Source organism: Aythya ferina, assembly GCF_964211825.1.
Source record: "Aythya ferina genome assembly, chromosome: 1".
NCBI classification, from domain to species: domain Eukaryota; kingdom Metazoa; phylum Chordata; class Aves; order Anseriformes; family Anatidae; genus Aythya; species Aythya ferina.
In genome coordinates, this window is record NC_140296.1 from 172,063,540 (window position 1) to 172,091,202 (window position 27,663).

At 37.3% G+C, this 27,663-nt stretch overlaps 1 protein-coding gene across 3 annotated transcripts in view; it reads right to left on the minus strand.

Annotated features, from left to right (window-relative positions):
- Positions 1 to 11,954: 11,954 nt before the first annotated feature.
- Positions 11,955 to 27,663, minus strand: part of USP15 (ubiquitin specific peptidase 15) — a 70,426-nt gene continuing 54,717 nt past the window's right edge. For 2 of the 3 annotated variants that reach the window (XM_084506572.1, XM_084506571.1), the window contains 14 exons: positions 21,873 to 22,046; positions 21,369 to 21,527; positions 20,468 to 20,692; positions 18,470 to 18,553; positions 18,285 to 18,379; positions 17,903 to 18,091; positions 16,939 to 17,054; positions 16,543 to 16,818; positions 16,175 to 16,245; positions 15,698 to 15,813; positions 13,783 to 13,932; positions 13,281 to 13,384; positions 12,621 to 12,709; positions 11,955 to 12,323 (listed from right to left, as the gene is read on the minus strand). In XM_084506572.1, the coding sequence (XP_084362698.1) occupies positions 12,138 to 12,323; positions 12,621 to 12,709; positions 13,281 to 13,384; positions 13,783 to 13,932; positions 15,698 to 15,813; positions 16,175 to 16,245; positions 16,543 to 16,818; positions 16,939 to 17,054; positions 17,903 to 18,091; positions 18,285 to 18,379; positions 18,470 to 18,553; positions 20,468 to 20,692; positions 21,369 to 21,527; positions 21,873 to 22,046 (2,034 nt within the window). In that variant the 3' untranslated portion in view covers positions 11,955 to 12,137. Of the gene's footprint in view, positions 12,324 to 12,620; positions 12,710 to 13,280; positions 13,385 to 13,782; positions 13,933 to 15,697; positions 15,830 to 16,174; positions 16,246 to 16,542; positions 16,819 to 16,938; positions 17,055 to 17,902; positions 18,092 to 18,284; positions 18,380 to 18,469; positions 18,554 to 20,467; positions 20,693 to 21,368; positions 21,528 to 21,872; positions 22,047 to 27,663 lie in introns of those variants that run through there. The other variant, XM_084506573.1, reaches the window with a different exon arrangement.

Genomic DNA, 27,663 nt, shown 5'->3' on the forward strand with positions numbered 1-27,663 from the left:
ACTTCTGATGAGAATTTACTGCAACCTCATGTCGGTTGTCAGGAATTTCACTTTAGAAACAAAGGCGTAGATCTGTTGAAGCAAAAATAATCCTGATTCTTGCTGTGTGACTTGATCCAGCCTCTTCTTTACTGGACAGTGGGTTCAGCTGCACTCTCTGGAGAAGTCTTTTCCTGAGCATCTCATTCTGACTGCAGAGTGTGTAACATGAAATTGCCTGTCAGCAATGTCAGAAATACACATTGTGCTGCAGTCTGTTTGTTTTGCTGCTCTCGCATCTATTTGCCAAGAGTCTCCCTGCATCTTTTTAATCATTTCCTTTTTATTTCTGTTTCAGTATGTATGAGAAATACAGAAACATTTCCAGACGCCTTGTAGCCTACAGGCAATCTACTAATCACAAAGCAGCACCAGAGAGTAGAAGGGTGTTCCCCTGTGTAAAAATAATTCTTTTTGGCTGCTGCAGCAGAGAGAAAAAGCCACTGTGTGCCTTCCCCAGGCTTTCATGAATCCTTAAAGAAAATTGTTCCATATTGCAGCCCCGGGGCTTTGGAGTGATACTGTTACTGCAGGAGGGTTTCCATCTACTGAATGGAATATTAGGTCCTTTGCATTGGGGGTGGCCTCCATCTGTGTCGCCAATGTTGCAGCAATGTCTACAAATACAGAAATTATCTATAAAAATAGACAAACTCACCTAAGTAGGATAGAGGCCAGCACACTATGTAGATATTTTTTTCTTCTGACACTGCCACAGCTGTGCTGTGGGCATGACCAGCAGGACTCAGCATGGTCATGTACTTCTGAGCACCTCCAGTACAGTTCATCCCAAATACAGTGTGAGCACTCAGTTATTTTACAGGTGGCTCTTTCTATACAGCAGGGTTAGAGATTTCTCATGGAAGAGATCTTGAAGCAGAGCTGTTCAGTACAGAGGCATTGTTTGGTACAGAATGTAGACCTCTTCTTAAAACAGCCCTTTCTACATGTTTCATTCAAAGGACTTTGCCCTTTATACAAATATTTGCATAGCTGCCTGTGTGGTTGTGTTTATAAGCAGCATCTGAAAGAAATTTTGTTACTCAGGTTGAGCCAAAAGAGATAAACAGAATGAACACACTTCTCAGGGAGTTTGGAAGACATCCAAAGAAATCCAATCTTGAAGAGCCGAAAGCTTTCCTTTGTAGTACACCGACTACACCGATCACTTTCACACGTATTTGGGATATGCATAGCAGATGAAGCAGGGCTGTACCATAGCAGGTGTCTGTATCCTGGGCTGGGTGCAAGCAGGTGTGTCGGTAGCCAAGTATGCCTACATGCAGTAAGTTCATAACAATTACTGGCATTTTGAGAGCATTTCCAGAAGTTGCGTGGGGTATTTCCCAAACGGGAGGTTATTTTTGGTATTAGTTCACAGGGCACTGTGGATGACCTTGTTTGCCTCCTCCTGCTGATGTGTGGATGGGTTTTGGCTGGCCGCTAGCTTGAGCATAGGGAATACCTGGTCTGAACACTCCCTGCTCCAAGCAGAACCAAGTCCCGGAGCTACTGAAGGGATCACTTAGTGGGTTGTGTGGGGAGCTCATCTGAAACTTGTGCAGCCAGTCTGAGACCTTATTTCCCCTTTGGCAGCATGGTCATCGGTAGATTCCTATGGCCATCTATTTTTAGGGGTCTTACACCTCTGCTCTTGTCTTACCTAACAAAATCTCACCATGATCTAAGATCTGATAAACTTATCAGTTTATATTATAGTTATAGATATATCAGTTTATATTATAGTTATAGAATAACAGCATGAACCCAAACTAGACAAAGTCTTCATGAAATGGCTGTGCTCCTGATCAGCCCAGTCATGCTTGGCATGCAGGATACACAGGTGGGCTTGAATGTCTTACCTTGCTGGAGGCAAGATCATAGAAAGCCAGGACCAGCCTTACTGACAGAGTTACAGCAGTGTTTCAGAGCACTTGACACTTCTTTATTTTTTTCCTTGAAGACATTTGGAGCCTTCCTTTGTAAACCTGTTTTTCAAAATTATCCAATACTTGGACACACAAACTGCAGTTTTCTAGGTTAAGATTAAGTGAGGACTCGTCACACAGTATGGTTCTTCTGTTACTGTCTTATTTAAAAAATAATCTCATAATGTACAAGAATCACTTGTATGTCAATCATTTTTTCCTTTCAAGTAGTTTTCTGTATCTTTCACTAAGTTAAATCCATTGCTAGAAACCAAGTTACTTTTGTTTTCTTTCTCTACAAGGCAACTCATAGCTATCAAAGATTTTGGTATTTGCCTGTTAGTGACTTAGTTTTTTTATTCACAGGATGCTGTTTTTTTATTTGTTTGTTTGTTTTGTTTTTAGAATGTATTTGAAACCCCAGGCCCATCCCTATAAATATTCTACAGCTACTTTCTCATTACATTCATTTTTTCAGTTCATGTGTGTTTTTTGCTTAATCCTGCCCATGTCTCATCTGTGATTCATTGCCTTTATATACATTCGCAGTTTTGCACCATTTCTTCCTCTTTGCCACGCGCTTTTTTTTTTTTTTTTTCTCTTTCTACTAATGTACAATCTCATTGGATTACTTAATATGTTTGTTCAGGAATGGAGTAATGGAGTATGTAAATTTAAATTTTTAGGTCTCATTTGTTTACTTTTTAACAGCACATTTGTTCATTTTTTTGGAAGATTTTATGGGTTAAATAAATTAAGTTGGTGTGTCTATACAGGCTTCTTATTTCAAGGAAAGAATTACATGTCAGTCAAATTCTAATAATATTGTCAAATGCTACAGGGAAAACTGAGATATTATAATCCATCACACTTAATATTAAGGGAGTAATTTGCATCATAAAAATGAGGTCTCTAAATGACAATCTCAGCCTTGAGATTGAGCCTGATGTTAACCAAACAGAAATCCAAAGGCTGTAGAGAGAAGATGCTTCTCACAGTGTGTAATTCTACAAACTTTGATTTATCTCTTAATCTTCACCATCTTATTTAAAATTATTACCGAAATGTGTAAGGTTACATTTCCTGAAGACAACTTCTAAGTCATCATCTCCTATACCAAAAATCAACATGTATGTCTAATTTCCTCAAATTCTATAAAAACAAATTAATTGAACAATTCAGAATAAATGTTTTATGAAGAAACTTCTATTGCCTCCATCCCATCAGTTGATCTTGGTTATTGTTTATTGTGAGCATCAGAAATCCAGATATTTTATTACATTTCATCAAAACATTTCCATTGATTTTATTGCCCAGAAGTGTACTGAACTGGTCTTAAAAAAAAAAAAAAGTCCTGAAAAATGTCAGAATCTGTGTTTCTGTTCTACAAACTCTTGTGCATGAGAATATTTGTGTTTGAGCTGCTGCTTTGTGAGTGTCTGAGGGTGAAAAACTTGCATGTGCTAATAGGCTTAACAAAGTTGCACAGAAGTCTAACAAGAACTGCAAATAAAATTATTTTTGCCCACACTCCAAGTTTCTCCTGTTTCCAAATCCTTTCAGCATTTATAAATACACCACAGCTGCTTAAACTCCTATAAACTCCCTGCTATAGTCAGGGGTGTATTGGAAAACCTTGCTGTCAATAGTTCTTTGATTCCAGGGGGCAGGGTGGTGGCACCTGGCGCAGGAACATCTGGAGCAAACCCTGGGGTGCTGCAGCATGGGGACACCCCAGGGAAGTACTTGTGGAGGCAGCAGAACAGGGTGCCTGCTATGAGATGCATGTCATAGCCCGTCCTAAGGGGATTTCAACACTTACCAGCAGATAAACACACAGAGACATGTTCATCCTTATTCATGTTTAAGAACTGGACATCTGAAGACTGAACGAGGCGCTGTCTCAGCTTACTGCTTATGATCCTTGTCACTCAGGGCCAAATTACCCAGGCCACCAGCCTCACCAAATAAATAGGTCATTCAGACACTGCATTTAATTCACCAAGCAGCTATTAGGTCATGCAGAATCAGTCAACACGAGACATGATGTGCTTTATTTGGTTTTGCAATGCAACCACAGTGCAGCAGTGCTGGGTAGCTTTTATTGACCTGCTTGCTTGTGGCTGAGGACACCAAGCTTGTGGAAGCTGCTGCTTCACCCTGGATGGGGGAGCAGAACTACAATGGGATCCAAGTGCCCATTCCTCTCTTCATAACTCATAAACCACGTCTTCCTTCAATACCACCGAGGAACATCTGTCTGAGTCGGCAGAAGACATGTTGTTTGCAGTAGCTCTTAATAAGAATAGATGGTGCAGAGTTACTAATTGCTGTCCCTTCTGTCTGAGCATTTTCTCCTCAGTCGAGACACTCACATTTACACAACACCCCCAGAGCAGTTTGTGTTTTGTAGCTTCAACAGATGTTAAAAACAAGCAAAACTCATTTGAAGTCTATCCCCATGCTTTTCATTGTGTTTTAGAGAATGGTTTCCTGCCCTCAGACCCAGCAGCAGACTTTGATTTGATAGCATGATTTGTAGTTTTTAATTTTTATTTCTGAGGACCCGTGTATTTTTCACCATGGGCATGTCTGCATCTGTCATTGTTCATTAACAGAAATTTAACAAAAATAGCTGCAATGCTCATCCAGCATTACAATGAAAGAACAAAAAGGAAGGTACATCTGCTAGTTTGGGAAGTAACCTGGCCAAGTATTATCTTTGGAAAACAACAAAAAAACAAAGCTGTCATTGGTCATGCAGACAGGATTTGGTGGAGCTTGATGAGTATGATTTATATTAATAGCAATAGTGCAGGGAAAAAAAAAAATCTTTTTGTATCCTGAAGTAAGAGTATGGGTTTTATTCCCCAAGAAACAAATACCTACAATGCCAGCGAGTGAAGGCCTTGACTAAAACTGCATTGAGCTTGGAGGAAATAAATGCCTGCAGGTTCGGGCCTCCATTCAGAGCACCTCATAGATCTTGTAAGAGGTGTCACTTGGTGTGAACAGGCAAGACCATTCCTCTGACAAGAATGTGTTGTTTGCAGGTGCAGGGATTTTAAAACTAGGGTAGATGAGGCAGATGGAGGTCTCCATTCTGGCACAGGTAGGGCTGGTGCCATCCCAACTGCCTCTCTACTTGGTCTAGAAGAGGTGTCCAGCCCAGATTTAACACACACACACATATTTACTCTGGAGTTGTATCTTTTTTTTTTTTTTTTCTTTTTTTGGGTATAATGTCTCCCAGGTTACATCTTACCATTTAAAAGGTCAAAACTCACATGGTGTATTTTCCTAGGATCCTTACCACAGACTTAGGAAGACTGAACCACCCTCTTATACCTGCTTATGCAGAAGTTCTTATGCTAGTCTTTCACCACACTGGAGCTCACATGGAATTACTTGTCCCCTAGGGCTGCACGAGATTTCAGGTATTTGCTACTTTCTGGGGTAGTAGCAAATACAGGTTATCACCCACTTTCTATAGCCATGATCTGAGTATTTCATACACTGAATAAGAACATTAATTTTAGATGAAATGCCACCAATGTCTCCAGTAATGCCCCTATTCCACAATGATTTCCTAAGGAAAACTGTTTGGAGACTGCTGCTTGGTTCCTACTTTTTGGAAATGTATTGGGTGATACCACACGATAAGCAATGTGAAATTTGGTATGATAATTAAGTGCCAAGCACTTATTTCAGGTGCACCTGGATTATAATATTCATCAATGCTAATTTGCACTTAAGAACACCATAATATCTAAATGAAAAAATAAAAATAAGAAATAATGAAAAGTTTTCCGTTAAGTTACATTGACTGACGTGAATTCTTTATCATTTGAGCCTTGCATCAGCTTTTCGATGATGTGGCCCAGGAGGACTGTTAATGCTGCCTGGCATACAGTAACCCAGTTCATTCCCTACCTAATGGGATACTTGGCTACAGATTTGTAACATTTGGTTTCTTCCAGTGTTTCCATGCTATTCCAATATTTCATTTTTTTCCTGTGAGATTGCTCCCTCTGGCTGTGTTAGGAGCATGCAGTGCCCCTTCACCACTGGAAATAAGAAAATGGAGCTGTTTTCACAGTTTGTTTACCCAATCAAGGAAAAGAACGAAAAATCTGAAGGAAAAGAGCAGTTTGCCTGCACATTAAGAATATACTTATTCTGTCAAACATAGCTTTTGTATTAATTGTGTCTTACTACATTTGTAGTGATTTTCTTCGTCAAAGTAACTAGTACTTAAAAAAAAAAAACGTGAAAACATACTCTGAAATTAGAGTCTGGTATCACAGATTAAGGCATAATTTTTGAGGAAAGTTGGTAAATCTGCCAATTAATTTCTTTGCCTGTCATACTGACTTTCCCCTGACAATTTCACTTTAAAAAATACATTGCACTTCATAGCAGAGGGTGAATTTGGTGGGAAGGCTATAAGGGGTTGAGCCTTCCCATTAGCAACTAGCTGTAGATGCAGAAGATGTTCGTGCATCATCTGTCATGGTAATATCTGACAAGTTTTCCTGTCTGTCATCTCAACTGTAAGTCACAAACATTACTTCAGTGTGCCAGGAAGACAGGCAGGGCTTCAATTTTAATGGATGACAAAAAAGATCAAGGGACTGGTTGGCACTGAAGCACCCAGAATGCTGGCTGAAGCCAACTAAAACAAGAGGTCACGGGCAATGGCTCCTCACCTCTCCTTGCCCCTAGCCAGGCTTTAAATAATAAGTCACTGTTGAAAGACCCATGGAGCAACTGGGAATTGCAAGCTGTCTCCTGCCTCCTACTCTATTTTGTTTCTGTGACTCTCACATTAACAAGGTTTACTGTATGTTGCTTTTTTTTTTTTTTTTATTTTTGTATCATGCTGATTCTTACAGCCATCAAAAGGTTGCTGTCACTGTAACTGAAATAAAAGAAAGCACACTGGAGGTTTTTTGTCAGAAATAATTTGTAAAAAGAAATGGCAGGAACCACTTTCTTGTCCATTTATAAGACTAGATGAGTGCCAATAGCTTTTGATAGACATTGTAAAGAATAATGATCTTTCTGTAGTTATAATTTTAAGCATGTCCACACCAAATGAATTATGTGTGAATACATAATAATTTTACCAAACTAAAAATTTGGCTAAATTCCCGGAAACCTTTGAGACATTCACGTAGAAAAGTCATTGATTTTTATGTCTGGTTAGGAAGCTTACAAAATCAGTGTGTTAGAAGTCAAGTTAAAAATAACAGAATATATCTTAGAAACTAAAATATCTAAGTTTTTTTTTTTCTAATTGACATTTTCCAAGTACTTCCAAAAGTTAGCCTGGGCATCTTATAAAATGTCCGAAAATACAGAATCCTGCCTCCTCTCCCAGATTATGAAAGTGGCATTCTGAGAAGGTCTGCTGGGAACAGGCTCTAAAAGAAAAAAGTGAGCCTGTCTTTAACTTCCAAAGAAGACCCTCAAGTACCTGAACAAAGAACAAGATTCACAATAATGAACCCTAGCCTCACAGTTTGCATTGCTATAGGAAAATTGCATTAGCTCAAGAAAGCTTCCTGGAAACTTTTCACCCAGCATGTTGAACATGTAGGTACACGTGTCTCTGTGCATCCTATTCTCTTTCCCAGACAATACAAATCATTTAGGGAACATCAAGAATTAAAAAAGAGCAGGAGAAAAATGAGTTTCTTTATCCCAGGTCACGCAAACTTGAAGCAACTATGATCTGGAAAGAACAGCTGGGTTAGAGTGGTAGTGTGCTTGGGCTGCTGTAATGACTTCTCACTTCTTGCTTCAGGTGGAAGGCAGTATGAAAAAATCAGTTTCCCAATCAGATGTCTAACAGCTCACTAGATAGGTAGAGAAATAAATATGCAGCCGCATGCAAACTGCAGCAACATGCTCCAGATCTCTTCAATGACAACCACTCAAACCTAGGACTTAAGAAAATCTTAAACTGCACAATAACCACCAAGAGTAGGCACCTATTTTAAGGGACCAAGGCTCTTTATTGTAGTTGTTGATGTCAGGTTGGGATCTTAAAAAAAGGAAGAACCTCACAGAAAATACAAATATTGTCATGGATATTTTTGTTTGCAAGACTGAGGAAAAATGGGGTATGAGCTACCTACATAGGCTCTTCTTAACCTTTTTATTGAGGACTAAGAAGTATGCATAGATACTGTTCACATTAATTATTTCAGTCACAGTCCTCTCCTCTCAGGCGAACTAACTAACTAGGTTTGAATCAAGATTCTAATTTTCGAACTCAAATCGAGAGTTTCAGTATCTTAACATTCTGGCAGTCTCCAAACAAGCTGCAGAAACATTATAGCTCTGGTGGTCTAAAAAGGAAAATCCATGTAAGACCAACCAATACATCGGGGGGGAACTAAGTGTCCTTAGCCACATAAGCCCTCTTCGAGGTCTGAAGCACAGAGAAATCATTAAAATTAAATATAAATAGTTAAAAATTGCTTTGAGATTAACACAGTTATGTTAAATGAAGACAAAAGTTATCAGGGTATCCTGGAATGAAGTTGGGAGATGAGAAAAGGAAGGATCATGAAATAGGCATGATAAAGCTTTTAGAAATGGTAACTGCTTTATCACTTGGTGTATATATAGAGAGAATACTGGGCAGGTAGAAGCAGAGAAGACTTACATTGTGTTGTAACAATCAGCATCTCTATCAAAAGCACATTAAAACAGGTATTTTACTGTCTTGGTATCATCTTTTGAAAGGGGCTGCTCCCTTTGCAGCCCTTTGCTATCAGTGGCAGATCCACAAAAGACATTCCCAGTGTTGATTTTTTTCCTCCTTTGTTAACAATCTGAATGAGTTCTGGTGAAGGTGGTTAAGTTTCATCTAAAGTGTTTCTATAAGAACATCTGAATTACTGGACAAAGTAACTCTGATTTCATGACACCTCCATCTAAAACCAGGGTTCTGATTTATTCTCTTCAGGGAAGATTTCCTGTGGACTTGAGTTGGGACAACCCTCAATATCAATACAGGCTAGGTGACGAGTGGATTGGAAGCAGTCCTGCAGAGGACACTGAGGATAGTGGTGAATGAAAAACTGAGCATAAGTCATCAGTGGACACTTACAGCGCAGGCAGCCAATTGTGTCCTGGGCTGCTCCAAGAGCAGCGTGGCCAGCAGGGTGAGGGAGGTGATTATTATCCCCCTCTGCTCATGAGACCCCACCTGGAGCCCTGTGTTCAGCTCTGGGGCCTCCAGCACCAGGAGGAGATGGACCTGTTAGAACTAGTCAAGAGGAGGGCCATGAGGATGCTCAGAGGGCTGGAGAATCTCTCTTATGGGGACAGGCTGAGGGAGTTGGGGTTGTTCAGGCTGGAGAAGAGAAGGATCCAAGGAGGCTTTATTGCAGTGCTTCATTATATATAAGAAAAACTTTTTATCAGGGTCTGTAGTGACAGGGTATGTGGCAATGGCTTTAAACTGAAAGAAGGTAAATATAGATGGGATATAAGGAAGACATTTTTCATGATGAGCATGGTGAGGCACGGGTTGCCCTGAGAAGCTGTGGGTGCCCCATCCTTGGAGTATTTAAGGCCAGGCTGAATGAGGAGGCTTTGAGCAACCTGGTCTGGTGGGAGGTGTCCCATGGGCTGGATTAGATGGTCTAAGGTCCCTTCCAACCTTCATCCCATGAATCTTTGATGTGTGAACACATTTTACATCTGGTGCTCAGGCAGTCTGGTACTATTTATTTGGCACATACATGTATATCTAGCAATGGAGCTTCTAGGAAAATTTTTTTCAAGTTACAGTATCAACAGAAATAAAATACAAACTCCTCTAAGGAAGGTAAAGGCTAACATGACATAAAAAAAAACAATGAATGAAAGGGGCCCTTCTGTAGGAAAGTAAATTTGTGTGTGGTATTCAAAGAGGTGGTTACTTCTCCAGCATTGCTTTCTCTACTACACACATCATCCTCTCTCAAGTGTTTTTATTAACATTAGTAAGTTCACCTGATGAGCTGTTTTCATTTTGTACTTAATTTTGTACTGGGCTGCTATATTCTACACATAAATATGAGGTTTTAAACAAAAAAACTTAGACCATTTTTTCCCCACTATGTCAGTTTGTCTTATCTTATATATATTACCTCAATCCACAAACTAATTCAGGGTTAATAGTTAATATCTTTCCCACTTGATAATTATTACAGTATTCTTTCATTTTATCACATTTTTTTGCCTTATAAATGCTTTTTAGAACCAGATGACAGAAGAGAATGTTTTACACATACTATCTCATGGAAATGCTATTAATCTTACTCTGTGTTGGTAGTTAAATAGCCATTTTGTAACCCATGATAACAGAAATCTTCTGATTAGACAAAGACTGCCCACTACACAAATACTGTGGTAAAAGTTTTTGTAAGAAACTGAAAGACTAAGTAAGGCCTTGAATAGCTTTATTGAAATCTGTATAAATAAACATGCGCATTTCAAATGTAAACCCAAGTGAACTCAAGTGCAGACAAAATTTTAACCTCTGTCATGCAGGAGGTTAGTTTACATTAAGAAAAAAAAAAAAAACTCAAAGCAGCTTTAAAATACCAGGATGAAACACCAGTTTTAATATCAAGGTATAAAGCAAAGCCATGTCCAACATACCTCATTTATATCCTGGTCAAATGCAATTTTTTAAACTTTTTAATGCTAACATAAATAAATAATTTACCAAAATGTGCACTCACAGAGTGAACTTTTATTTACAATACACAATTTATAACCTATTGTATTTGATTAGTTCAAGTGAAGAACATCATACTTTTTGCTTTTTATTTTTTTTAATTATCTGTTTAAACAGTGGGACACAAAGCGATTCTCCAGGTAGTAGATATGTGAAATGTGCCCCTGCAGTTAAGGGTTCCTCTCAAAGGCAGTATTGTATACAAATCAACAATACATTCTTCCAACTAGATCAACGGGAAAGCAGCAAATTAAAAAAAAAAGTTTCAAACTGTCACACTTATTTTGGCATCCTGGACCCCTGAACATAGTCAACTAAAATCCAATTTGAAGTTTTTATGCCTTATATACTGTACAGGTTCTGACTTGAACATGCAAATGCCAATTCTCTTATTATAATGAGTTACCTTTTCAGGTATGCTGTAAGGCTATGGTGAATTCCATCAGGAACACACACAGAAAATCAACAGGCCTACCTTTAAAACCAATTTGTTCATTAACAATTTAAAGGCAGGTTATATTGAAAAAAATCTCACCTAAGCCCGATGCACAGTCATTACTATTGATACAGAATACTATTAAATCTGACCCTATTACAGAGTAGTTTGCAAGCTGTCAGACTATGAAAACTGGGGAGAGAACTTACAGCACAATTTTAAATTTTGGACTGACATCAGATTAAAATTATGCATATCTTATAAGCAAGATAACAGGAATTATGTCTGCAGCGTAGATTCCAACAAGCAACAAAGGATACTTACATTTAATTGAAAATCTTTTTGTTAATGCAGCATGACATCCAGAACCTGTTCCACAGCAGCAGTAAGGTGAACGTAAAATTCTGGATGCTCAACTATATCACAAAAGGTTAAAACACCTTTTCAAGCTATTTCTTCTATCATGATCGAATTTCAAAAAAAAATATTAATTTTTAGGGAGAAACAAAAATTTGATGTTTCAAGAAAACTACTGCTTATATATTTATGACATTTTTACTCGTAGTCTGTGTGACAGCCTAAGGTACATGAATGTATTCATCTAGGAACTAGACTTGGCAGTAGTATTCTTGCAGTACTAAGAAAATAAACGTCAGAAGTCCACAGATTTAACATTTTAGTTATTAACTCACATCCAAAACAAAAGAAAACATAATCCATCAGAACAGCAGCAGAAAACTTAAAAGGGGTTTATTTGTGATTTCCTATATATAGCTTGTGAATACAAGACTAAATGCATTAGAGACAATTTCTGTTAAAGGTTTTATTGTTTCACTTCAAGTACTGCACATGTTAAAATGTAATAAAGATTTACATTCTGTTATCTGAAATTCCCCATCTCAGATTTTTATTTTTAATTTGTTGGGCAATTTCACTCTTTCAATAGGTATCCCCAGTAAGAAAGTCTCTTTTATGGCTTCTAGTTCTTCCATTAATTAGTGTGCATACAATTTTCATTTTCTATATCATTATCATTTTCATTGCTGTCTTCATCACTTTCTAATGGGATGCCTGTGGCAGCTGAAGCACCTTGTTTAGTTTCCCGGTCAAGAGGAAAAAAGCCAGTTCCACTGATTGTGTCCTGTCTCTGGTAGAAAAGCACATATGCTGCTTTGGACTGTAAAAGAGAAGAGTATAATATGCTGATGAGATTCCAGACAAAACATTTAAAATCAGACCTTTTTTCTTTTTTCCTTCTAAGCCCATAAGGTAAAATTATATAGAAAAACAAAGCTTTCACAATAGGTTATTTTTGCATGTTGAAGCAAACAATTGTTATTTTGCATGGTCCTTTAAAACGAGACAAACTACTCCCTACAAATTTACTGCAAGGTTCATGACTAACACTTCGCTTTTCTTCCCTCAAGTTAGTATCATCAACAGTGTCAGTTTCAGAAAAATGAAAGGTACTTGCCACTATTTGGTCCTCACATGCAGTTGACACACTACTGTCATCAAAGTAGTACCATTTTCCGTCATCTTTATTTTTTGCAAAAGCAGTATCTAGAACAACAGAAGTGCAATGTTTAGGGAATTTTTTCCTTCTTAGATTTACTGCAATCAGTTGCTACAGTTTGTAATTGTTAAACGACTTCTAACTACTAAAAATCTGTTATCACTATTAGAAAATCTACACTTTCACACTTCTAATATTCTTTTAAATAACACTTGACCAATAACATTCCCCTTCTAAAGAGAATGTATATAGAGAAAGGATGGTTGAAATAAAAATCCTCAGTCACTTCTTCATTTTTCTCTCTCCTTTCAAGGAGATGTACAATGTACAAAAATACAGATGAGTAAGACAAAATAAATTGTCTGACTACAGTAGTTCTTATGAAGCTCCTAACCCTTCTCTTTTCACAATATCAATAACTAGAAGCATAAAAGAACTACAATTATCCTTGAAAGCTCATTTCATACAGTTTTTTTATTAGAACACCTGTGAAAACATTTCAAGGTAATGAAAAAACTATCCCTCAATCATTAAAAAATGCCATTGACTGAAAATGATCGATACTTAAATAAACATAAAAAGTTGCTACGTAAAATGATTATACTTGAAATAACTTACAATGCCCTCCTCCCATTCCTCCATAGTGGTTGGAGACAGCAATCAAGTTGTAGCGGCAAGGCCCTGCATTTGGATTAATAAGGAACTCTGACATGTCCAAGTCACTGTTAAAAAACACAAACAAAAATAAATTAATACTAGTTATCTATCTATATATTTATCCATTTTGCATTTTAGTGGTCTTAAGTAAAGCCCTTTACTTTATATTTTCCACAAAGCTTGCATATATCACACTATACTGACAGTGCATCTCTTTCAGTCTGAAGAATGGAACCAGAACCAGTAATCTTACCCAAACGCTTGGTAGAGCTCTCCATACTTATCTACTCTAATTGTATTTTTATAAAATTCATGCTTTTCATCTACAAGTATTTTATCATCAGTAGTTACTGGATCCATGCGTGGAAGCTAAGCACAAAAACATTCTGCACAATTGTTGGATTAAACATATGTCCTCCTCATGCTGTTACCCTTCTAGCATCAAAACACTTAGGTTTCTTACTTTATTGGAAAGTCAACCAACGTGTCCAACTTGTCCCTCATGTATCTGCTGTAGGAAAAGCGCTTCAAATGAACTACCAGTACCGGGGGAAGTGACCACAAGTCTAACTTTTTGGTAGCTTGCTGATGTTCTTTACAGTTTGGACAATACCTAAAAGAAAAACATACTAATTAAATAACTGCAGTCATTATATATGTTCAATACATTGCCATAGAGGAAGCCAGCAACATGGGAGGAACTGAATGAGCAAAAGCTTACACACACCGATACTGCTTCTACTTTAAAACATGAGATAGTGCTGTGCAAAAAGGCTTACAGTGAAGCTTGACAGTGTTTAGAACACATTAGCAGCACCCCCCACTACAGCAATCTCTTCTCCTATAGTAGTCTCTGTAGTCTTTACTTAAAGCAGTTTCCTCACATTAAGACAAAAGGTCAAGAAAACTCACTATAAGAGAGTCCATAATTAACAGGCAACTGTGGTTCTTCCACGTTTCAATTTTCAAATCCATCCATCTCCCATCCTATCCCCCTCACCACTAAAATGACTACTGTAACCTGCAAAAGCTCTCTACATTTATTCTCTAATTAGGCAAGTGCTAAAAAGGCTGCGACTTATAACAGATGTTTCTGCTCCCTACTTGAATACTTGAATCTTTCAAGAACTAAGGCTCAAGGAAGAAAGCAAGTAAGAACCATGCATGAAAACAACTCTTCTGTAAAGCTGCCTATGTATATGATCTACTTCTTGGTGTCTAACAAGTAAAGATCTAGGAAAAGAAGGTGAGCCCTTAATTAGGAAGGGCTGCAAAAGACTGCATTGCACTAACTGTAAGGGAAGGCTGTGACTGTGTTCTCATTTGTCTGAGAATATCTGCAATACAAATATTGCTGGACTAGGAGTGATGAGACCTGGGAAGACCAGACAAATGAAGAAAAAAATGTGATGAATAACTTCTTGTGAAACGTATCTAGAAGCAGCTGTTCCACTTCAGCAGCACCAGTATTTTATTTTATTTTTAATTTCCAACACTCTACTTAAAACATGTTGCAAAAATGGAAGCACTTCATGGTACTTGAGCTATATGGTATCTCAAATAGCTTGTCCAGTGTTGTATAATCTACTCAACCTAGAAAAAATGAGAAGTTTTAAGTCAGCCTTCTCCCCTGCCCAAATGAAGGAGGATCTCTGGTTAAAAACATTTGGAATTCTCCAAAACAAATCCACAAAAGTGGCAGACCCTCTTTTCAAACCAAATTCTGAGCTTCAGGTGTTGAGGAGGACTCTTAACTGTTAGAACAATCCTGGGGAAGGATGATCTTATGGAAGCATCCTATAATTGTAAATATTCCAATATCCCTCCAATTCAGAATTTGGAACAACCATGAATCACAACAACAGTCTCTACCAAAAAGTTAATGGCATATGATCAGAACACGAATTTGAGATGTTCTACTGATTACAGACACCCCCCATTCTTTAAGCCTGTTAAGCACATCCCTATTTCATACTTTGTGCAAAACAATTTATATATTTGCATAAAAAGACCTCTAGTATGCACCAACCTTTCTCATCTCAGAAAATAATACTTTTTTAATCCACAGGCACAGTATTTATTAATTCACTGTGGATCACATTTCACAGACTATGATATCTTGTGGATCTCACCCTTCCTTCTAATTCTAATAATCATCTCCCATACAAACATTATCTTCCATATACAGTGACAACTTTTAGTTATACAGTGAATTAATATAGAATATTATTTTTGAGTATAACCATGCTTGGAATTTAATACATGGAAAGATTCAAAAAGACCATAAAAAATCAACTAGGTATTTGTGATAATTGTTTTTGAATAAATTTGAGAAACACAAACCACAGAATGGGACAATTTTAATGTTTTGTCCTTACCATGGGTCTTCAGCACCTAGTTTTTCCTTTGTTGTGAACAGCTCAATGCAATCTTTTAATTTCACAAAAGGCTTTTTGGGAGGCTTATATTCCACACTCTCATGTTTTTCAAAATCCTAAAGAGAAGTATTTCTTGAGTTAAGAGAACAAATGAAACAAAACTCATTTTAGTGATGTCGTCTTACTATGAACAGTAACTACATAGCTCCTATATATGGAAAAACTGATCAGAAACCATTCAAGCAAAAGCAGTTTTCACAGTTTCATATTTATTTCTGAATTAGTAAACCTCAGATTTGGTAATTACTTACATGTGTCAATGAAGTTTACTTATGGTAACATTTACTATCAATAACACAAAAACCTTAGATGCTTCTTTTGAAGAGTTTTACTATCTCTATGCCACATGAAGTAAGTTGTATCTTTCACATTTAAATTTTATTAGTGCTGGAAAGGGGAGCAACATGAGAAGCTTACCTCTGCTGCACTATCATCAAAGTATCTCTTCTTCAGTTCGGGATCCCAATCCAAAGCAAGGAAAGATCTTTCTAAGATTAAAAAACATGTTTTATTTTAATTTTACTTCTTGTTTTACATGAGATTTTATCAACTTTGGGCAAACACTCAAAATGACTTAAACAAAGCTGACATGAATTTAAGATGAAAAACTGATGTATAGACAATTTCTGCATTTCTAAGAGTTAATTACAAGAACAAATTATTTATACAGAATTTTCTCTTAAAAGGTTTATCAAATAGCATACAGAGAGAATGAAACATTGTTCTGTGAAGTGAGAAAAAAACATCAGAATCAAATGTTACCCAACCTGTTCCCTGTGACTTACCGTCAAGCCTAGGTTGCCTGTCATCAAATCTAATATGCCTGGTATCATCTTTGATGTAATTTATGTCAGTATTGCCTAAATTATTGAACTGGAATGTAAACAATCGCTTTTTGTGTCCCGTGAGTGGTTGACCTTTGCAAGTATCCTCAGTACATAATCCATTTTCAGAGTCATTGTCACCTCCAACTGAATCTTCTGACTGGCTGTTTTCATTCTCTGAAGGAAGTTCTTGATCCTGGCTGGATTCATCATCTTGTTCATCTGTCTCCATTTCACCTGAAACAATTGAGGAGGGAGAAATGAGGCAGAATAGCAGTAATTGAAAGACAATGCATAATTAACTTCAATTTTAAATCAAACAAAAAACACTGTACAAGTTTAGATATTCAGTCTTACTTGGAGAACCTTCTTCATGTATTCCATTTGGGCCATTACCATTGATACCATGGTCCTTACAGCAATGTAGGGATCCTTCAGTGTCTTCACTTTCAGTGCATGTTTTTACATATCGGCTAAAAATAACAAATGAAAGCAACACTTAGATTCAATAGATTTTTTGAAATACTTATATTGTTCAAGCCAGAGAGTTAAATGGTAACAGCAAGTCCTTTATAATGAACTGTACTCCTGAAATCCTGTCTAATTTAGTCAGAATAAATAAACCTTCTGCCTAACATGTCTATTGCTACAAGCACATCTGAAATTCTGTTGGTCTATGATCTCACATTTTTAGCAGTTATTTTATAAAACTTGATTCTTCTATCAGTTTTAATCTGATGAGTGACAATCTCTTTAACTGTTAACTAACTATATTTTTAAAATAAGGAATATATGGGTTCATAATGGGGGAAAGTTACATCAACAGAAAATAAAGCACAGATTTCAATTGGACGTTATAGAACTAATTTATTCAATTTAATGCCACTTAGTCCAGTTTAGTTTGAAAGAGTGCCTACCATACAGTTTTACAATATCAACTAATACAGAAACTTGTATAGTAGATACAGGAGGCGTAACCACAGCAGGCTAACTGACAAAACACTACTGTTTTACCAAGACCTAACAGATATGAATTACTTCTGTAAACTGACAAATACAGATCAACTCTCCACCTACCTCTCAATTTTTGGATGAGGTCAAGCTAACAAAAAAAAAACAAATTAAAATCCACACTAATTCATATCTTAAGTGGCTAAAATTTGAGATTTAATACATTTAGCAGAAAACAAATAAAAAAATTACTGAAATCTAATCAATCTGTTAGCAATGCATGTAAAAATAGGTACCTACTGATTCTAACTATTAGCATTTTTCTTCTGTGTTTTTTTCTTTTGTGTTTTTCTTTAAACAATAACCTTACCACATTCTTAGCAGCAGCAAGTTATACAGTTTATCTTCAGTGTTGTTTCTAGGCACTGCTATGAGAAAAGGTTGACCAAACAGTGAAGAACCACTATGGCTGTAGCTGGTGTGCCTGCACTTTTCCCTTAAGCAAACAGGAATTATAACTTGTTCTGTATCTTCTGTTCTATTGATAGCAATTTCAAACCTAAAAAGAAAAAAGAATTGCAAACAAAGGATAAGTATTATTTAAAAGATTGCCAGGAAAAAAAATGAAGAAACCATAATTAAAAAAGGATAAAAAAAAAGCCATGATTTGTCTTTATCTTATGTTTAGGTTTTAATCTTATGCAAATAACTAAAACTGCAAAGAAGTCATGAAGCATGCCATCTGTACTTACACATAAATGTCATCACGTTCCATAATACTACTCAAATTTTCATCCATGGCAAATATCCTGTGGAACCTGTGATTGTATATATCAGTAACAATCATCTAAAAGAAAAAGGAGTATGTATGATTAAATCAGGCTGATATACGTTGAAGTGTTCAATGTTGTTCCTTCATATAAGAAATTATTCTCACCTTATCTGCAGCAACACCTGACAGAACTGACAATGCTGTGCAAAGATCCAATATATTTCCAATTTTTGGAACAACTACTTTGTACTAAAAAAAATAAAATAAAAAACACTTTAATTCCTAATAGATCAAAGATACATGAGAAAACAAAACAAAAACCTTAATACATGTTCAGTATACTTCATACACATCTTTCATTCTTGAACTTAAGATACAAAGTATTTAAATCAACTAACAAATTCAGTAAGATGCTGAGAAATATAGTAGTTACCTTCACAACTTACACAAAACTGCACACTTTGAATGCTTTTATTGGCCTATAAAGTGCTTTTTTAGATTTTATTTTCTCCATAAGAAGGCTTAATAGCACCAATTACTTGTACTTCAACAAGTTATTTAGGCACCTAAATATTATGCACACTATTGACTATATTCTTTAATTTGGAACACAATACAAATTGTTTATAAAATACTACCAGTATTTATTTTAATTTTAACTTGTTCTATGAAAACATTTTGTCCTAAACTTCAAATGTAAGAAGAAAGGAAAGAGAACAAACGTGAAGCATTATTTTGTGTACTCTTAAAACCAAAGCCAAAAAATTTTTGGTAGGAAAACGCAGGATATCTTCCCCCTCCTCCCCCCCAACCTCAGGATGGTTATACTCTGGAATTCTTTCCTGATTACTAGTCTTAGCCACTGATTCTCAAAATATCTCAATGGCCTTTACTGAGAGTGCCACATGGATTGCTATTGTGTTAACAGCTTTTTCTTTGGTACTTTCTGCCTGGAATGCAATGGCTAATGGCTGAACTACATAATTTCATTTGCAGAAACAGAACCTGATAATTAACAGTCAGAGAAAACTTCTCTGTGGCTTCTTAGTGCAGTACACTTGCAGTTGGTAATGAAACTCCAAATAGCTGAGTTATTTGCATAATAAATAAAGACACAATTGATTAGATATAAACAAAATTAGAAATAAGGCATTATAACTTTGTGATTAATTAACACATACAGCATATATTTGGTATCTCATTAAGTCTTACAGTTTGGAAAGAGCATGAGTTCAGGAGCACTTTTATGAGTCAATCTCTATTCATTCTTGCATTACCATCTCATGTCATACAGGGGTTATCTTCAAATACTGTGCATCGCTTGTGCAAATCCATTCAGATTACACCCCAAATGTATTCATTTTTTTCCTTAATAAATATATCCTGTTCTCATAACTTATTGAATTGCTGGCAGACTCATCTCCCATTAGTTAATATCTGCTCCTTTACCTTTGATTTTCCTAACTCATATTGCCTTAGAGAACACTAAAGCATTTTTGCAAGTCTGCCTAAAACGTGTATTATTTTATTTCATGTATCCTTCCTTACAGCCAGAAGCATTTCATTATTATTTTGTTACCATTACTCTATGTACATTTTTTCATGCCATTCTTAGGTGTGCAATACTATCCTTCCAAAAAAATAAGGCAACGGAGATTATTTTATTAAGAAATCTCATCTAAAAATTTTTCCTTTGACAGTTAAGTCAAAGCATATTTTGACTATTAAGACAGCATGGGACAACCTAACTTTTTATTTTTTTTTTAAATCACATCACCAGTCCTCTGATATTTTTCTTTTGAGGCTAATAAACTCAGGAATTAAGTCTGGATTAAGTCCATGTATATATATATTTTAAAACTTATACATCCATTATAGCAACATTAAAATCAAAAGTTAAGAAAACATATATTTTAAAGATTAAGAAACCATATTAACACAGCCATAAATAAATTACCAGTATCTTCCTTAGAATGGATAGAAATATAAGAACATATTTATAGTCTTCCTCAGACATTCTAAGTGGCATTTCAGAACATATGCCAGAAAACCAATGATTTGTTGGATTTGCTTATTGTACTTGTAAATTTTAGCAATATAAAGGAGCTCAGATTCATTGTTAATGCTGCATGAATCAGGCATTTCATACATAAAGAGGCTTACCTGCATAGGCTTAGCTAGTGGATCCATTCTAACTAAATAAACTTCCAAAGTGCGTTCTTTTTTCATGGGTAATGGAAGCGTCAAATAACAAAATGGATCAAAAGTTACAGAAATCTTAGCACATTCAGGACAGACTAGGGTGGATTTAAAAAGGCCATGAAATATATCTACAATGATGGAATCATTTCTTTTTAAATGGTTTTCCCAGGCTTCTTCAGCAACCACCTGTAAATAAAACACATCTTGGGTTATGATATGCAGTAGCAAATGAATAGTAAGAATTACTAATAATGGTATTGGTAGAACATTCTCAGTTACCACCAAGGCATTGAAATCTTACTCCGAAGGACTCTGTAAGATATGTTATACTACCAAGATCATTGTTTAAATGACATATGCTTTTCCTAGGACAGAGGTCCTTTCAGTTTTGGGCATCGCAAATCCTGAGAGAGACTTCAAGATGCTTGGGGCAGGACAGAAGAACATAAAACTAAAAATCTCATCTGTAGCTCCTCATACTACAAGAGAAATAACTTGTATATTTGTAGCTCAATGCTAGAGGAGTTTCCCTGAACTAAGGGTGTTAAAGACGGAACAGTGCATACTACACAGATAAAAATAAAGGAACAGCAGAATGGAAATTGTTTTTCCAAGTGAAATCAGCACTGAATTGAACAAAAAACATTTAAAACCTCTCTCATGTCTCTTCAAATGAAACAGAAGTGTACGTATATACTTGAGTAAGATTTCCACTTAAAGGTCTTGGCTTATTTTCTGAAGTCTCTTCCAGAAAAAGCAACTCCTCATCAATGTCCCAACCCTTCCGTGCACACTTATGCAAAAGTATCTTGCAGCTTATAGCTTTGACTAAAACCAAGAAGTCCAGCACCAAAAATACTACCTTGTCCGGTCTCCCATCTGCATCTTTTAACTGAATATAAGGCTTTTTCCTAATTCGATTCAAATCCTCATGTAAGCCATCCAAGAGAAAAGCCAGTAGTTCTTGACAATCCTGTTGCTGATACCCAGAAAATTGTGGTGCAAATCGTCCCACTTGTGTCTAAAAAGAAAACCAGAAATACTTCTAGAATCTTAATTATTATACAGAACAGCTACTTATGAGATGCTACAGCATAAAGTTGAAAAAACAAAACATTAAGAAGATAAGCTTTTCAATGGAAACAGGAAATCAAAACTAATTTGCAAAGACCAAACCACAATGACAATTGATACCATTAACTGGTTGCTAAAAAGAAACTTGTATATATATTTAAATATATGAATGGACAATACACAGCTGAATATTGCTTCAAATTCTTATTATTACACATTTTTGTAAGTTTTGCATGCTTAAATTACAGAAACAAACCTAACATTTTCCATTCAGGTTCAATTCCATACTAACCTTAAATGCTCTTGGGGTAACATAACTGTATTTTCCTGACCACATCTGCTTGATGAGCTCTGCATAAGATTTTGCTATTTCACCTCGCATTCCCAAAGGATTGTCAAAATTCAACTCTTCTTGGTACTTATCATTAAGAAAATATTCTGTAAGAGGAGGTGTGTTGCTCAGACACTGTAAATAAAAGTACAGAATCTTTAGAATGACTTTATTAGTTCAAAAAAAAAATGCTTGAAGTTTGCTAAAGTAGTCGTAAAAAGTACTTTGAACTGTAATGCTTAGTGCCAGAAAGTAAAAAATTATTTTTTTTCTTTATTTTTTTTCTTTGTCCCCCCCCCACCCCGAAATAATGATTTTAAACCAAGACTGGCTATGGCTATCATCACAAGTCATGTATGGATGATGTTTCTTGAAAGCTTTATGTCAGAATTTATTATATACAGTAAACCAACCAAGCAAAGTGTGACAACTATTTCTATCCCGGTTCAAAACAAACAGAAGGTGGTTCTTGACAAATGAATAACAGTATTATGAAACTCCTTGCTGAAAGATGTTATAAATGCACAAAGTTACGAGGTGTCAGGGACAATAAGAGTACTTGGAAAAGACTGCCAGTGGGGCTTTTTAAATCTAAATACACAATATTCAGAAAAAAAGTGAGCTGGAAATTGTTGGAAACACTTTTTAGCAGGGGTAGGAAGGAAGCGAATTTGAGGATGTTTGCCTAATTCCTTCTCCTCCTAGGCATCTGCTTATGGACGCTGTTGAGAACAGTCAACTATGCTGAATGGACCCAACTCTTGATCAGAATTAGCGCAGCCCTTCCTATGTTTTTTTATGTTTTGTGAAACGTTCTTTTAAATTTTGTGATGAAGCTGTTCTTTGCTAAAAGTACCTTGAGGAAAGCAAGGGCCTTAGTTTAGACTGAGATAATCATTTATCCTCTGTACCAGTTCCCATTTTCTGTCAGCACTTAGAAATAACAGGATGTAATCACTGCACTATCACTTACAATTTTAGGAAACCACTGAATTTGAATTTGTGTGTGCTACTCCTTGCATTTTGAAAAAAAAACCACCACAAACAATGTTTCTATCAATGTTTCTATTAGGCTTTCTGCATTCTTTATTTTATTAAAGATTCTAAGAAAGATCAGATATTTCATCAGTCTCACCTGCCTTTCTGTAAAAAAAAAAAAAAAAAAAAAAAAAAGGGGGGGGAGGAGGGGACACAAAAATTTCAGTTCACATACATTACTGTGTAAGATACAACAATTGAGACTGGAAGAATTACAACTTTATTAAGCAGGGCAAAAAAAGTTATTCTGTTTTTTGCCTGCTACACTTGTGAAATATTTCAAAGAAAAACCAGATGCATGCTATAGAGAGCTAAGTTTCATGGCCATTTCACACTCCTTCCTCTATTTCCCTCATCACCTCAGGCTTTCACAACCCATGAACATTACTAAAAATATCCTTATGTTATGGGCCCTTGAGGACAGAGCATTGACAAAAGCTCATTTTTCTCTTGCCAAATGGCAAAGAGGTTTTATTCCTGTTAGTAGTCATCCCAAGATCCCCTGATGTCACAGACCTACGTCATCCGTTCTGAACTGATCCACGCTGCTAAGAGTTAGAGAAACATTTGGTCTCTCAAAGCCATAGAGAATTGGTCAGAGCTTTCAACAGATTATTTTTTACTACCAACCCGAATGAGTGAGTTGACTTCCAAGTTCTGCCAGATACCTGGAAACAGTACAGTGCAAACCATGCTAAACTAACTATAAACTACAGCTCACGTAAAATTGCATGTTTGATCTGAGTGATACAACAAATCCTGCTGGTATTCTCCTCTGCTGGTTCTGATAGCCATCTGATTGCACAATAAACATATTTATCTCACTAACCTGTCAAAAAACTATTTTTCCTCCTCACTTTTCTTCTGGTCTGGATTACTTTTGGGCTGGTTTAGGAGATCAAATCAGTTCAGCTGATCGGCTTAGTGTGAGGAATGTCCAGAACAAGGAACTAAATAATGCAGAAATAGCAATTTTTTCTATATATTTTTAGTAAAGCACTGCACTTAATGTGCTGGCAGTTTGTTGTTTCACCAAAAAAAACCAAATACATGTTTTTCCACTTTTCACCTGAAAAATTAGTTTTGTCTCTTTCTCAGAATATTCATTTATATCTGTACATATAAGGCAGGAAGATTACTATAGTACATTTCCCTTTTTCTTTGTAACTACTTCCACATTCCAACATAAATTGACATTAATAGAAGAACTGGAATGCACAAATATCTACCTGAATGCAGTAATTTCTGAGATGGAGAACTGCCATCTTATCTACAATCTCAGATACCACAAGTTTTAGAAGAGTAACTCCTAAAGGAACTAATACAGTTGGCCACATATCCACTGATGCATAACGTATCAACATCATTGACAAAGCTAAATAACTGCAAGCGTGTTTACTTCTTGAAAAGGCTGGCAAAGGAGGCCTTTTTATGGTCATGATTAACACCAGAAGGGGAAACAAAGCATCCAGAAGCCAACTTGAAAGGAAGCCTATATTCTTATTTTCTCCTTTTGATGTAATGTATTGTAGGTATCAAGGAAGCCCTATAGAAAGCATCAATTAAAAGGAGTTATTACAACCAAGGCAATATACTAGACAGCAAAGTCACCAGATTTACACGCTCTGTTCAGCCTATTTTTTTTGTTTCAAAAACACAGAGATAGGTAAACTAGCACATATACCAATGGATGAAGAATAACAGAAAATAACAATAGCTAAACAAATATGGTAGAACTACAGAAAACTTTGTGAGCTAACAAGTTAACAGAATTGCACTTAATTTCAGGCACCAGTCTCCATAAGCTTTACTTAATCCACAAATCTTCTGTAAAGTGTTTACTCTCTGAACCCAAACTAGTAGTTGAGCTGGGTGACCACAGGAAAAAAAAAGAATACAACAATGCAGAAACTCCAAGACCAATCAACAACTATAAGACAAGCCACAGAAGAAGTATCGGCCTTCAACATGACAAAGGTTAATATTGGAATTAAGAGTCCCACACTGCATATTAATTACTTCGAAAAAGGAAAAAAAAATCTGTAGCAGAACAACCTGCAGATAGCAACTACTTACGTCATCGGTATGAGAGGATCATAATCAACCTCTAAGAAATTCAGAGCAAACAATGCAACTGGACAAAACAATGCTTCGTGCACTTTGTGCATCAGCTGCATTATGCAACACTGTGCTCCTTGTTGATGTACGTGCACAGGAACAGCCCATAAATACTCTAAATTATTGAGTCAAAAAGGAGAGCTAAAAATTTATATGACATACAGAGTCTGCTGTTTAGAAAGCACAGGTGTAACTGGCAGTGTGTGGGAAGCATTAAGAAGCACAGGAAGCTGAACAATAAAGATTATTTTTAGTGCTTTACTGTGGTGGTTTTACCCAGCTGGGCAGCTGAGCTCCACCATAATTGCTCTCTCACTCCCCCTCCTCAAAAGGAACGGGGGAGAAAATGGGATGAAAAGAACTTGAGATAAAGACAGTTCAACAATTATTGTCACAGGCAAAACAGACTCAGCACAAGGAAGCTAATGTAATTTATTACCTATTACTAGCAAGCTAGAGCAGTGAAGAACTAAAAGCAAACTAAGAACACCTTCCCCCCATCTACCCTATTTTACTTCCTCTTCCCAAGCACCGCAGGGGAACAGGGAATGGGGGCTGTGGTAAAGTCTCTACATTTCATCTCTGCCCCTCCTTCACAGTCCCCCTCTGCCCTTGCTCCCCGTGGGGTCCCTCCCATGGGATGTTGTCCTTCCCAAACTGAGCTTGCGGGGGCTGCCCACAGGCAGCAGCTCTTCAAGCACTGCTCCCACATGGCTCGGTACCACAGGGGCCATCCCCCAGGAGCAAACTGCTCCAGCACGGGTCCCCCACGGGCATCAGTATTCCCCAGACCCCCTCCCTGCTCCTGCGGGGGCTCTCCATGGGCCACAGCCTCCTCCAGGCCACAGCCACCTGCTCCACCGGGGGCTCCTCCACCCATGGGGGGGCTGCAGCATGGAGATCTGCTCCGTGTGGGACCCATGGGCTGCAGGGGGACAGCCTGCTCCACCAGGGGCCTCTCCCTGCACAGCCCGCAGGGGAACTGCTGCTGCCTGCCTGCAGCACCTCCTGCTGCGCTGAGCTTGGGGGCTGCAGGGCTGCTTCTCACTCCTCACTCTCCCAGCTGCTACTGTCCAGCATTTTTTTTTTCCCCTTCTTCAATCTCCTCTCCCAGAGTCCCAACCAGTGTCACACACTGGCTCAGCTCTGGCCAGCAGCAGGTCTTTGGAGCCAGCTGAAACTGGCTCTTACTATGATGCCTTTATGGGGCAACTGATTGACTCTTCTCACAAAGGCCAGCCCTGCAGCCCACCACTAACAAAACCCTGCCATGTAAGCCCAATGCATATTATTTCTGTAGTCTCACTGGAATATTTTAATTCCAACACTAAACTATTATCTTATTAGTGATTCTACCTGTCATCCATGTCTGTCCAAACTTCCACATGGGTTGAAAACTAAAAAGTCAAGCTATCCTGCTCTAAAACCATACCTTAAATACTGGAACACTCTTACACTTGCAAGGATCTGATTGTTTAACTGATAAAAAAGGAAAACGTATGAGGAAAGAGAGCCACCATGACGGTCAGTGGGGCTGGCGCACTCACCCTGTGGGGAGATGCTGAAGCATCAAGGCTTGTTCAGCTTGGAGAAGAAATTGTTTCAGGGGGACCCAACAGCAACCTCCCAGTACCTACAGAGAGGCTAATGTGAAGATGGAACCAGGCTCCTGACAGTGTTAAATAGTGGGAGGACAAGAAGCAATGGGCTTAGATCCTTAATGTCTCTTGTTTCAATGTAAGGTAAGAAGTTTTCACCATGTGGACAGTAAACAGTGGAGCCAGTTGCCCAGAGTGGTTGTGCAGCCTCCCTTTGTGGAGGTTTTCAGGACCCAACCGGGTAAAACCTTTGGCAACACTCTGACCTCAAATCTGACCTTCCTTTGTGCTGGAGGTTGCACCAGTGTCCTCCTAAAGTCCCTTCTAATCTGCATTATCCTATGATACTAAGGTAACCAGGAAATACTTATTCACATCTCAGAGGGGATATTATATGGGAGTGATAATAAAACTTCAAAGCAAATTACCTATTATGCCAGTAAACTGTGGAAATGAGAAGGAGACAATGAGATCATGAAATTAAGCTGAACATTGGGTATTCATATAGGTATCATGCTTCTTGAGCTGCCCTACTTAATACAAGTTTTACACAAGGGACACTAAAATTTCCTATTTCAGCTGCCTAATATGAGACCAAGAGCTGACTGACTGAAAAAGAGATCCCAGTTGTAGAAGAAAAGGTGAATTACTTTACACCTGTCTGTCCTACTTTTGTCTGAAGAGCTTACTGTCAGATGTGGTGACAAAAACATTCAGCTAATGCACTCTTTAACCCAGACTCTGTATGCCCATGGCAACTGAGACAGAACAATAAAAACGTACTCATTTCACGTTTTGGTGAAAAGCATTGTTTTGTTTGGATAAAATCATTGCTGTAACATTGATGATCAGAGGGCTGGAGCACCTCTCCTATGAAGAAAGGCTGAAAGAGCTGGGGCTGTTCAGCCTAAAGAAGAGCAGGCTCTGGGGTGACCTCATTGTGGCTTTTCAGTACTTAGAGGAGGCTTATAAAAAAGAGCGACTCTTTTGCTCAATGA